The sequence below is a fragment of the Peromyscus leucopus genome, chromosome 7 (genome assembly GCF_004664715.2).
Source record: "Peromyscus leucopus breed LL Stock chromosome 7, UCI_PerLeu_2.1, whole genome shotgun sequence".
Lineage (NCBI taxonomy): Eukaryota > Metazoa > Chordata > Mammalia > Rodentia > Cricetidae > Peromyscus > Peromyscus leucopus.
In genome coordinates this window covers 102,648,622-102,661,827 of record NC_051069.1, presented here as the reverse complement: position 1 = coordinate 102,661,827, position 13,206 = coordinate 102,648,622, and the positions used below count along the sequence as shown (strand labels likewise).

The following is a 13,206-nucleotide window of genomic DNA, read 5'->3' as shown; positions in this document are numbered from 1 at the left end:
GTCAGTTTGTCCCTTTAGGTGACATTTGCGTAGTGTGTTGACTAGTTTCGTGTCAATTTAACACAAACTAGTCACTGAAGAAGAGCTAACCTCAGCTGAGAAGATGCCCGCCAGCCTGGCCTGCGTCCTGGCCTGGTGTATTTTCTGGTGGATGACGGCTGTAAGCTGGAACAAGCCCTCCTCTCCTTTCCCAGGCTCCCCATCAGAATGGTTTGAATCAAGCCCCGAAACCCCGAGACACAGTAGTTGCATGTTTGAAAATCACTGTAAAGATGATGATTGGTGTATGGATGGTATCTCGTTAACATAAAGTAAGCTCGTGACGGGAGTTGAAAATGCTGTCTAGTTTGGGTACATTTTATTAGATAACTGTACATGGGGAATGCATGAACATGGAAGTTCATGTAGAGGTCAGAGAACTTTGTGAGAGTCTTCTGTCACCACTTGGGTCCCGGGGTTCAAGAGCATGTTGTCAGCTTACAGCAAGCACCCGGGCTAACTTGTTGACCCTCATTTGCATATCTGGAGACCCTCATTTGTGCGTTTGTAGAGGAGCTTGTCTTCCTTGCTCATACTCTTCTCCTGCTCCTCCTCCTGTTCCTTCTTGTTCCAGGACAGCCAGGGCGACACAGAGACCCTGTCCTGTCCTGAAATAGAGATGGAAAACAACTACAGCTGGGTCAGCTTGTTGGCTCTGTGGGTGTTCGTGACCCATCTGAAAAGGGGATCTGTGTGTAACTCAGGCTGCCCTTGGACTCAGATCCACCTGCCGCCTCTGCCTCCACCTTCTTAGCTTAGGGATTAAAGGTTTGTACCGCTGTGTGTGGCTTGGGCCCCCCAGCTTCAAATCACACCTCTTGGAAGAGGGGACCCCTTGGAAGGTAACTTCTTTAGAAACAGATTCCATAGAGGTCAGTTAGTCAGGATAACGGAAGGCGCTTGCACTCAGCATGCTTGTACATACGCATGTGCACAAACACATACGATTAAACATAGAACAAAGACCTTTAAAAGATGGAATGGCTAGAGAGATGGCTTGGTGGTTAAGAGTACTTGTTTCGGGGTTGGGGATTTAGCTCAGTGGGAGAGCCCTTGAGGCCCTGGGTTCGGTCCTCAGCTCTGGAAAAAAAAAAAAAGAGTACTTGTTGCTCTTGAAGAGGATCTGGGTTCAAGTCCTAGAAGCCATGTGGGGTTTCACAGGCATCTAAAACTCCAGGTCTGGGGATCTAGTGCCCTCTTCTGACTTGCCAGCATTAGGCACATACATGATTCATATACATACATGCAGGCAAAACACTTGCCTGCATGAAATCTTAAAAAAATAAAACCCTTTGTTTTTTTTTTAAAAAAAAAATCAAGGCCTGCAGTGGTGGCCACACCTTTGATCCCAGCACTGCAGAGGCAGAGGCAGGTAGATCTCTGAGTTCAAGGCCAGACTGGTCGACAGAGTGAGTTAAAGAGAGACTGACTGCATGCCACTCTGGACGCTCTGTAAGCACCCAATCCTCTCAGCCAGCTGTGACATAGTGCCTCACAGAGTTTGGGGTTGACAGGCAGCCATTTAAAAGCCAGTGAGTGTTGGAGGTGTGTCATGAAGTGTCAAGGCATGAGTATGTGGATTCATACGGACCCATGGAAAGAAGATTCAGAGGCATCTTAAGAATGAATCTAGGGAGAACCTGGAACCTCAAGAATGAATCTGGCTGGGTGGTGGTGGCGCACACCTTCAATCCCAGCACTTGGGAGGCAGAGCCACACGGATCTCTGTGAGTTCAAGGCCAGCCTGGGCATCCAGGACAGGCACCAAAACTACACAGAGAAACCCTGTCTTGAAAAACAAAACAAACAACAAAAAGAATGTATCTGGAGAAATGGCTCAGCGGTTAAGAGCACTGGCCGCTCTTCTGGAGGTCCTGAGTTCAATTCCCAGAACCTCATGCTGGCTCACAACCATCTACAATGAGATCTAGTGCCCTCTTCTGGCCTGCAGTCATACATGCAGGCAGAATACTGTATACATAATTAAATCTAGCCTTTCAAGGCTGCAGGCAGATCCGGTCTCAGGACTGAAACACTTTCCCTTCGCCCAGGGCATTTTTATTTTTCTCTATATTTACAGTTTAGCCAGTTGATTTCCATATGCTCAAAACAAACTGAAAGAAGCTCCCAAAAATACAATGCCAAGTGCAAATCCCTCATCATCAGATACCACAGTTTTCCAGGTTTCCTGAACCAAGTTTTGTAGGGGCCTTTGTATCCTTGGGAGACTCTTGAGACGGGATTCACATGGGCAACAAGAGGAACAAAAGGTCTGGATTAAACAGCAGGTGGGTTAGGGTTAGGTGCTGCACTCTGGAGCCAGGCCAGGGGTAGCATGTACGAGTCCCAGTCGTCATACATGACAGAGTGTTTGTCAGGCTGGATATTGTCCATGTAGATGAAGCAGCGATCATGGGCAGATCTGCAGGGACAGCAGATGAGTGGTTTCTGTGGGAAAGGGGGTTGCAGGGTGCTGCCTACTACATGCAGAGCTTTGTTTCAGAGGATGAGAATTCTAGGTTGCAGTGACTGTTGTCCGGAGGGGGTGGGGGGGCACAAAATGTCACCAGTGGTAGTTCCTGTTCTGGGGATCTTGCCACAATTGGTAGACACAAAATAAGAAGAAATGTGAGTTGGAGGCAGGTGAGGTGGCTGGATGGGAAGAGCTTTTTGCCAAGCCAAGTGACTTGAGTTTCATCCCCGGGACCCACAGTGGTGGAAGCAGAGGCTGACCTGGACAAGTTGTCCTCAGACCTCCACGTGTGCACCGTGGTGTCATTGGCAACGAAGAACGTGGCCCACACACTTCAGTTTCTTACATACCTCGTTTATCAGCCGAGAGCTGAACCCTGAGTAACAGCAGGGGCTTGGTTCTCGCATGTTGTGTCTTGGGTTTCTCTCATGTCAGCCATCGACCAGGGTTGGAGAGGATTTTGGTAAATGGCTGCTTAGAATTAATAGGAGCTGGGATGTGAACCTGGGTTACCTTAATAAACCACCTCACCAGTCTGAGGTGCTGAAGAACACCTACCAGTTGCAGCACCTCCCATCTCTTGTTCTGAGACCCCTCTGCCCCAGCAGGTGTCCGCCCGCCGCCTCCCCGTCAGTCTGGCTGTACACCTTATGCTTTCTCTACCCACCTGGTTGATCATCTGCTCTAAAATGGCTCCTCTGACAGTCAGGTCAAAACCCTGATTCAGTTTCTTACTTAGTGTCTCAATCCTTGCGGCTTTTTTGAGACACTTCATGTAATATTAACGAACACACCAGGCCTCCTGGATTAATTTTTTATGAACAATATGTCTGATTTAGCCAGCTGATACACTGGGGCTGGTCATGTAAGATGAAGGGACCCTGACTGCAGGGCGTGATTGATTTTTAGGTTAGATCAGGTGATCCTCCCAGAGTGCACATTGTTTTGGTTCCTGTTGGGTTAGGGGAGATACAAATGTGGTGGAGAAGCCACTAACCTGCCACCCCCCACCCCCATACACACATGAGGGACCTCCCTGACACGCAAGATTTCCTTCAGGTTCAGGGAGGAAGTCCAAGAGATCTGAAGTCTGTAGTGAGCCCAGAGCTGTTGCATCCGACGCTCACTCCCAGTATTCAACACAAAACCCAGCTACTGTGGTCCAGCTACTCTGGTTGCTCTGTCAGGTGCCACTTCTGGGACAGAGACCCAGCAGGCGCCAACAGCATCGCCCAAGCATAAGCCCTGCGGGCTTCCGTCCCGGGTGAGAAGTGAGGTCCCTTCTAGCACCTAAAGGTTCTGTTTGCTTTTCCAGCTGAGCATCGAGCAGGCCCAGACCGTGGCAGAACAGGTGGAGATGAAGGCGAAGGTGGTCCAGTCGGAGGTCAAGGCTGTGACAGCTCGCCATAAGAAAGCCCTGGAGGAGCGCGAGTGTGAGCTGCTGTGGAAGGTAATGTGGGGTGCATGGCTCCCCCAAGCTGGCCTGTGCAGAACATTCGCCTCATTTCAGATCTTTCAGAAGTGCCTTGAAGTAGGCAGGATGGGGTTCAGGTTGTCTGTTGCTTACCCTGGAAAGGAGGCAGACAAGAGGGAGACAGTCAAAACTCCGCTTGTTAACGGCACGGACAGGAAACAGTCCTTATTGTTGGTGTCTTGGTTGGCTGTACGTCTGGCCCCATGTGGAAAGCCTCCACTTGGGGAGGAATGGAGGGGGGGTGTGTTTCCTGTTGAAGGCTGGGAAGAGCTTTGAGCACACTGGTGGGCTGGGAAGATCCCCATTGGCCCACCTTCATCAACACCTTAGCTGTTGGATTGTATGCCCCCCACTGGAGAAGAAAGGTCAGCTGAGGCTACCTATGGCTACCTATGGGCTGGCATTCAACCCTGCAAATCCGGCTTCTAAGAGACCTCCTCTGTTGGATGTCTGGTTTGCCCCGTTACTATGGTAGGGATAACATCTAAGTCCCCCCAAAAAAACCCCGGCAGAATCCCTGTTGTTATTATTATTATTATTTTAACCTTTTTAGAGCTTTATTGGGGACGGGGGCGGGAGGACAGACGGAAGGAAGGAAGGAAGGAGCGGAAAGGAAAGAGGACCCCTGTTCTTAAATAAACTTGCTGTTTGATAAACACCTCCATCTCATCCATCTTTTTCATTTGCTTGTTTATTCTTATTTTCATTTCATTTCTGTTGGTGCAATAAAATACCCTGACAAAAGAGTTTATTCTGTGTTATATAGTCTGTTGTCATGGGGAAGTAAAAGCAGCATGACTTGAAGTGTCTGGTCACATGACATGTTCCAAAGCGGAGAGATGCATGTGTGTGGTAGTGCTCAGCTAGCTTTTAGGGTGGGTCTTCCTTCTCTTTATCCAGTTCAGAAAGATCCTCACCATAAAGCTAGGCTATAGTGATCTAGGCAATCCCATGGAGACGCTTCTCAAGTAATCCTAGTTTTATCAGATTGACAGTTAAGAGCAGTCAAGCCATGTGTGATAGCAGCACGTGCCTTTCAGCACCTGCACACTAGAGGAGTACAAAGCAGTCTAGGAGTTCAAGTCCATCCTGGTTTACAAAGTGAATCCACCAAGCCGGGTGGTGGTGGCGCACGCCTTTAATCCCAGCACTCGGGAGGCAGAGGCAGGCGGATCTCTGTGTGTTTGAGGCCAGCCTGGCTACAGAGTGAGATCCAGGAAAGGCGCAAAGCCTGTCTCGGGAGGGGGGGAGGAGACCAAAGTGAATCCACCACCAGCGACTCCCAGGGAATGCAGCACCTCTGGCCTCTGTGGGCACCTGCACTCACATGCACAGATACACATCATTAAAACAACAACATTTATTTTTCTTTAAATCTAGACCTCAGAAAAGTTGGCATTGGCCTTTCATAGCTTTCAGCTTGGAGAGCACTGAAAAGTCTCAGTGGCCAGGCAAACCTGTGAAATGAGTTACTTCTGGTGGTGGTGGGCACCTAGCTTAGAACTAGGGAACTGTTGAGAATTGCATGCAAAAGGAAAGAGAAAGGAGGAAATAGTTCTGTTTTGTTGGTCAGATAAAATTTCAGATCTGTTTCCACATCGTTTTTAGCCTTTTGTGCCCACACTCTGTCTGTGCTTGGTTCTGAGTCTGCCCTGTTTCTTCTCCCGTCTCCAGGTGGAGAAGATACGGCAGGTGAAGGCTAAGTCTCTGTACCTGCAGGTAGAGAAGCTTCGTCAGAACCTCAACAAGCTAGACAGCACCGTCAGTGCCGTCCAGCAGGTCCTGGAGGAGGGCCGGGCCCTGGACATCCTGCTGGCCCGAGACCGGATGCTGGCCCAAGTGCAAGAGCTCAAGGCCATCCGGAGCCTCCTGCAGCCGCAGGAAGATGACCGAGTTATGTTCACGCCCCCTGACCAGGCCTTGTACCTGGCCCTCAAGTCTTTCGGCTTTGTCAGCAGCGGAGCGTTTGCCCCGCTCACAAAGGCCACAGGAGATGGCATTAAGCGAGCCCTCCAGGGCAAAGTGGCCTCCTTCACCGTGATGGGCTATGATCATGATGGTGAGCCTCGCCTCTCCGGAGGCGACCTGATGTCAGCTGTGGTCCTGGGCCCCGATGGCAACCTGTTTGGTGCAGAAGTGAGTGATCAGCAGAATGGGACTTACGTGGTGAGCTACAGGCCCCAGCTCGAGGGTGAGCACCTGGTGTCGGTGACACTGTGCAACCAGCACATCGAGAACAGCCCCTTCAAGGTAGTGGTCAAATCAGGCCGCAGCTACGTGGGCATCGGGCTCCCCGGGCTGAGCTTCGGCAGCGAAGGGGACAGTGAAGGCAAGCTCTGCAGGCCCTGGGGCGTGAGTGTGGATAAGGAGGGCTACATCATCGTGGCTGACCGCAGCAATAACCGCATCCAGGTGTTCAAGCCCTGCGGCTCCTTCCACCACAAATTTGGTACCCTAGGTTCCCGGCCTGGGCAGTTTGACCGACCAGCTGGGGTGGCCTGCGATGCCTCCCGCAGGATCGTAGTGGCCGACAAAGACAATCATCGCATTCAGATCTTCACCTTTGAGGGCCAGTTCCTCCTCAAGTTTGGTGAGAAAGGAACCAAGAATGGGCAGTTTAACTACCCTTGGGATGTAGCAGTGAATTCTGAGGGCAAGATCCTGGTTTCAGACACCCGAAACCACCGCATACAGCTGTTCGGGCCTGATGGGGTCTTCCTGAATAAGTATGGCTTTGAGGGGTCTCTCTGGAAGCATTTTGACTCTCCACGGGGTGTGGCTTTTAACCACGAGGGTCACCTGGTAGTCACCGATTTCAACAACCACCGGCTTCTGGTCATTCACCCTGATTGTCAGTCAGCACGCTTCTTGGGCTCAGAGGGCAGCAACAATGGACAGTTTCTCCGACCGCAGGGTGTCGCCGTGGACCAAGAAGGGCGAATCATTGTGGCCGATTCCAGAAATCACCGGGTGCAGATGTTTGAGGCCAACGGCAGCTTCCTGTGCAAGTTTGGTGCTCAGGGCAGTGGTTTTGGGCAGATGGACCGCCCCTCGGGTATCGCGGTCACCCCAGATGGACTGATCGTCGTGGTGGACTTCGGCAACAATCGAATCCTCATCTTCTAATAGAATCTTCTGGGTTTCTGTGTTTAGGGTGTGCATGTGTGCGTCTCTCGTTTCTGAATTTCAAAGAAGAAATCATCTCAGGGATATTTCTTTTTCTTTTTCCTCCCTTTTTTATTTTTAAAAGAGGACAAGAGTACAACATTGCATAAGTCCTACCTCAGCTTTTTTGGTTTTTTTTTTTTTTTTTTTTTTTACAGATGAATGTAATTCTCTTTGTGCAGGGATTGAGCCTGTGAAGTGATAATTTCTATCTACCTCAAGTCTTTCATACCTTCTCCAGCAGCCCTCTTTGCCCCTCCACGGAGCTCATGTTCCCTTTTCTCTTGAGGGTATGGAATGCACAGGCCAGCGCTCCTGCGACCTCGAGGGCACTGGAAGCATTATGGTGGGGTGCATTTTGTGGATTGAGCCAAGGAAACCCAAAAATAACTACTAAGTAAAAAAGAAAAGTATAAGATGTTGGAAAGATAGGATTTAAAATTCATAATTCTAGTGTATTTGTGTTCTTGAATACTGTGTATGTGGGGTTAGGTTGTTGGGTTTGATCTTTTTGGGGAAAATTTTTTTCTTTTCTTTTTTTTTCTTTTTAAGTGCTGCAACAGAGCTTTCCTCTGTTCTTGGGTTACCTCAATGTCTAACATCTTCATCCCTAGGATGGCTGTGGCTTGCTAGCCAAGAAAAGCAGACCATTCATATTTTAGGTGTCTGGTCTTTGTTTCTGCTTAGGAAGGGTGTGTGTGTGTGTGTGTGTGTGTGTGTGTGTGTGTGTGTGTGTGTGTTTCAAAGCCATCTTCGCCTGGGGGAAAGCTGGACTTGACACATGGCGTCCCAGGGAACCTTCTCTTCCCAGTTTGCTCTCTAAGAAATAGATTTAGCTCAGGACTCTCAGTTGAAAGTGTTCTCAAGTTAAGTTTCTGTGTTTTGTTGTTTCTAAAGACTTAGGTATAAGCAAATAAGTTAACCTTGTTCTCAGAGAGGGGCTTTTCAGATGTGGACGGGGTGCCACAGAAGTGGGGGGGGGTGTTGGAGAAGTGAGGCACCCCACATCAGGGACTGTTCAGAAGGTGGGATCCCGTCCCAAGAGGGAAGGTCTGCAAGAGTGTATAGTAGGCAAAGGGATAAACTTTTATTTGAAAAAGCACAATTTTTTTTTTCCTGCTTTGGAAGTTCAGGGAATATAGAAGTATGTTTGAATGACAAGTAGGAGTATCCCATCCCCACCCCCTTGGCTCAGGTCTCTTTCTCAGGATCCTTGTCTCTGAGTGGAGTCAGACCTCAAGGTTAACTGAACCCCACTCCCTCCCCCAAAGGCCTTTGAATGTAAAGTATTTGTAGACCAAATCCCCCTTGACCCAAAGTGCAGGACACAATATATATCCTTTTTTAAACCTGTACCAAAGAATAGGATTGTGGGGGTATGTGGCTCCCATGCCACTACAGGACTGATTAGTGGTAAACTACACATTTGGTCTCGACGACATCATCATCTGTCTGAGGATGGGGACCCCATCGAGCCTCTGTACTCCTCACTACTGAAATCAGATTGGATTTGAAAGGGGCTCTCACATCGCTGACTGAGGACAGGAAGCTCCTGCCTGAAACAGACCAAAAGATGAGTTTCTGCCCAGAAATGGATTTGGTTTTAAAAGAGAAAGTTAATAAATGGAGCAATTTACCCCCTGTCATCCCAAGAAGAAGGTGGTGATGGGAAGCCTGTGATGGGTCAGTCACATTGCTTTGGGACATTTAACTTGCCAGTGTGAACTATGATGTTCATTCACATGACTTTAATTTCAGGATTTCTGAGTGACCCAGATGGGGAAGCAGGTACCAGAGTCACTTTGTTAGGGAGAATGGTACACAATCAAGGAACCCCGAAGGTAGCTTCCAGCTGCCAAGTCCTCCTTTCCGGGGTCCTGGGTTGGTGGAAGGACCACTGCGAAAGAGATCGTACTCGGTACAAGCTCCTTTTTTGAAGTTTCCTAGTGGATCCTCCCCCAGTTCATATTCCTTAGCCTTTATTGTGCCCCCTAATTGTTAAGCTGGCTTTTACAGGACAGAGTAACTGGGAGGCAGGTCCCCCCTCCAGCAAAATGCCCTTAAACACTCAATACAACTGGTGTTATGTAACGATGATTCTAATTCTCAGAAATCTGATTTTAATTGTGGCCAGGGAAAAGCTATTTTAGTTTTTTTTTTGTTTTTTTTTTCCCCCCTTTCTGTTCCTCTTCATAGCTTACCTATGACAAGAATATTGGCTATTTAGTGGGAAATTTTTTCTGGTGAATTACGACAGATAAAAATACTTGATAATTTACTTAGGATTTGGTTGCTCAGCCCAGGTTTCCACCTTGTGGCTGAAATGGTCAGGTCTTAAAGAGTAAGTAGATAAGCCAGTGAAGGCTTAGAGCAAAGTGTCCTTAGAGGTGTGTGGCTCTTTACCTTTCTGTATCCAGAATTGGTTTATGGCTGGCTTCTAAGGAACGTATGTGGTCACACCTGGAGAACTTTTGTTTTTAAAACAAGTGGCCATTTGCAGCCGCCTGAGATTGCTCCTGGCCTGGGGGGAATCAGTGCTAAGCACTTTGGAAAGTGTGATAATGTGGACTGTTCCATATCATGATACAAGCCATGTCTGGTGCCACCCTAGTGTGACGTTGCCATGTATTTGTGTGTACACCTGCTGCCCAATCCGAGGTGATGATGGGAACGGCAGGAAAGAGACCAGGTCCTTAGTGCTGTGAAAGGAAGCTTTGTCACCAGTGAGAGACAGGCAGGCAGTGGAGGTAGACACATGTAGATCTGCCCTGGTCAGGTGGCAGGAGCTGGAGGGCGTGGGCATCAGGAGATCCCTATTGGAAGTGAATATATCTAAGCTTGAGTATTGAACACCTGGTTGCCACCTGCCTGACATTCCAAAAGTATAATCTAAAAGTCATCACTCATCTCTAAATTTGTTCCTGAAGCCACCCTGCCTGCCTCCACACCTGTGCTCTACTGTGGCTGGCAGGTGACTCCTAAAGTTGGCTTGGAGCCCCGTTGTCTTGTCTGGGCTGCCCCCCAAGTGCACTAAATTCCTCAATCAATACCCTTTTTAAGTCTAACTTATCTGGGGAAACATAAAAGGGTACCCTAAACAGAACTGGACTTCGTGTTGGGCCAAAGAAGTTGCCAAGATGAAGGCACTTTGAGGTGGATGGCTCAGTCTGCTTCACCGAATCACCGTTGTTAAGCCAAAGCTTAGTTATTTGAGCTGGGGAGTCTTAGGCTTGCAGCAGAACAATAGTGTTGGTGTGTTGTCTTCTGTGTTTGGAAGACTCTAGAGTTGCTGTGTTCTGGTAGATAGTAAAAGGTATGCCAAAGTTTTTAGGCTGGCTTTTCCCTGTTGTTTAAGAAATATGTACACACACACACACACACACACACACACACACACACACGTGCCAAAATTATTTGTTTAGAGTATCTCTCTCCTGCTGAGGTTCGACCAGTCTGGGGCTGTAAAGAAGGTGACATTGTCACCTGTTCGCACATTAGGTAAGGTTGGACCTCCTGACACTCAAGGGCTTTCTCTGTCATCGTGTGGACCAGGGTCACAGGACACAGCACCTCTTGCCACACTGGTTGGTTTATTAGATTGTCTACCTCACTTTTGGCAAAGTCATCTACCTCATGTGGGCACCTGATGGGTCTCAAAGGGATAGTATTAATCCGGTGGAGATGGGCAGCCGTGGGAGGCTGCTTCAAAGATCCAGAATTGACTTCCAATACAGAACATTGACCTGTTCAGTCGGTGTGGGCCTTCATCCAAGTAGTTCTCCATCAATCTTGCTTTCTCTGTCTGCCACAAACCCAATTCTGCATATAGTATTAGGAACTGCTTCTGGCCTAATGGAGAACTTGACTAGAAAAAGGCCTTAGGTCTCTCTTCTCTTCAAGAGAAAGCTGTTTTATCTGGTAGGAGTGTCTGCACACATGCCCTTTCAGTGGGATCCCTGAAGGTCTGGTGGGGAGCATCAGGTGTCTGAAGGCATTGAGAATCTCTGACGTCATGATTGTATTTGCAGCTGTCTGCACCCAGCAGGATGTCTGTCGCCTGGTGCAGCCCCCTCTACAGTGACTGGTGACGTGTACACTGCTCTTTGTTTTGATTTGTTCTTCCTACCAAAGGCAACACTTTGACATTTGTGGTGTGCCCCTCCCCCCCTTTTTTCCTTGTTTGTTAAATACTTGATAAATTTGAGAAGCACATTATCAGGAAATGCTGTACTGTTAACCTACCTCTGTACATCCCGGTAACCTTCTGGTCTACCTGGGTGAGAGCATCCTGAAGGCCCCCAGAGTAACTGGGTTTTGGGTTTATGAATAAGTGTCACCGTGAAGAAATACCTCAATAATGTCTATTTTTTAGAACTGGTCTTACGGGTTAACAGATCCAGCCTGGTGGGCTGTTTTCCATCGTCATTCAACCAGCAATGGTTCTAAATGTTTTTGTGTATCCGCATGGTCTTAGACCTCCTTTTAATGATTGTATTAACTTACGAGCTCAGGTCGTATCTTAAGGCTATCTCAGAGCACACTGGCTGAATGTTGGCGCCCGTGGCTGCACCGCCACGGTTACTTTGTAACCAGCTTTGCGATGGTTCTTGTGTTTCTAGCAAAACGGTCTGTAGTTGGCTCCTTTAGAGGGAGACTGTTCATATGTATGGGGCTTTCTTGTTTTTAGGGTGGTAAAATGTCTTTTCCCTTAATGTTGATGCTGGTGAGGGTGGGTGGTTTAGCGATGTTTAACTAGCATGTTACAAGTAGTTGTGGGTGGGAGGGTTGTTTGGTTATTGTTTTAATGGATCTTGTTTAATACTATCCATTAGCTCTCATGCCTGGTCAGCCAAAAAAAAAAAAAGAAAAGAAAAGAAAAACTTTAATTTTTAAGTAACTAGAGACTACATAACTCATTTGGGTCTCCCTTTTTTTTTTTGTTTGTTTTGTTTTTTAAAGAAGTGAATACAGATCTGGGTGGAATTCACAGAGGCATGTTGCCTAATGTTAGAGTGACTTAAGTCTCTGTTATTGTCACACAAGCTGATTGAAGGAACACACTGCCAGCATGCCTCCCCTGGCAGCAAATCCCTCACTGCCAGCCCTCCTGGGATTCCAGCTGCCTCTGCCACCTCTGGAATAGCTGGGGTGTTTCAGGGCTCGTCAAGGCAGTGGGTGGTTAGGGGAATTTCCCCCAAACCTCAAAGCAAAAGACGTTTTTTCTTCCTTTTTTTTTTGGGGGGGGGCAAGTCCCTTTTCCCAATTTTGGACTTTTACCTTTAAAACTTTAAATGTTGTTATTATTGCCAGCCGCAGGCATGATGGGCAATGAGCAGGTGAAGAGCCAATGGAGAAGCGTTCCAAACCTCCTGTGAGCTAACAGGCTTCTGAATGTATCTCTGTGCCCCACAGAGGAGGCTGGAGAAGCGGCAAAGGCAGTATCAGCTACTGCAGCCTTAAAACAAAGCCCGTGTCTCTTTGGACTTTAAATGGTTCCTATGCAGCTTATTTTATTTTTGTTTAATCAAATAAACAGAGGGTCTTACTGTGAAAACTGTGTCTGTGATCTTTCCATCTGGATGAGATGTGGGTGTGTTTGGGGTCACACACAACCCCTTAGTGTGACTGCCCCAGGGCTGTGTGTGGGCAGCTAAACTGGGTGTTGGTAGGTTTGTTTGTTTGTTTGTTTTAAAAGAAGACAACAAAACAGGCTAGGTACAGACAGCTTGGCTGGTAAAGGTGCTTGTCACCAAGCCCAGAGGACCGACTCCCACAATTTGTCCCCTGACCTCCACATTCACACCATGACATGTGCCACACCCCCACCCCCACCCCGGCTGTGTGTTCGTATTTAAATTAAAACTACAAGCAGGCTTTCTATCCCTGTCCTTCCTTCTCCCAAAGGAGAAGAGTAACAGATGTTTCTCCAGAGGGGGGAGTGCTGGGTGTGACTCACCAGCTGCCACTGCCCTTTTTTTTCCCCTGGTAGATACTGGCCTTTTATTCTCAGCTTGGGATGATGGGGAAGGATCCACAGCTGAGCTGTGGCCCAAGG

The 13,206-nt window shown here is 48.1% G+C and overlaps 1 protein-coding gene across 1 annotated transcript in view; it reads left to right on the top strand.

Annotated features, from left to right (window-relative positions):
* The window catches only part of Trim71 (tripartite motif containing 71), a 56,421-nt gene extending 43,716 nt beyond the window's left edge, over nt 1–12,705 (top strand). Inside the window, exons 3-4 of the mRNA XM_028892996.2 lie at nt 3,828–3,962; nt 5,661–12,705. Coding sequence (XP_028748829.1) covers nt 3,828–3,962; nt 5,661–7,112 — 1,587 coding nt within the window. The 3' untranslated portion in view covers nt 7,113–12,705. The remainder of the gene's footprint in view (nt 1–3,827; nt 3,963–5,660) is intronic.
* Nucleotides 12,706–13,206: the final 501 nt, after the last annotated feature.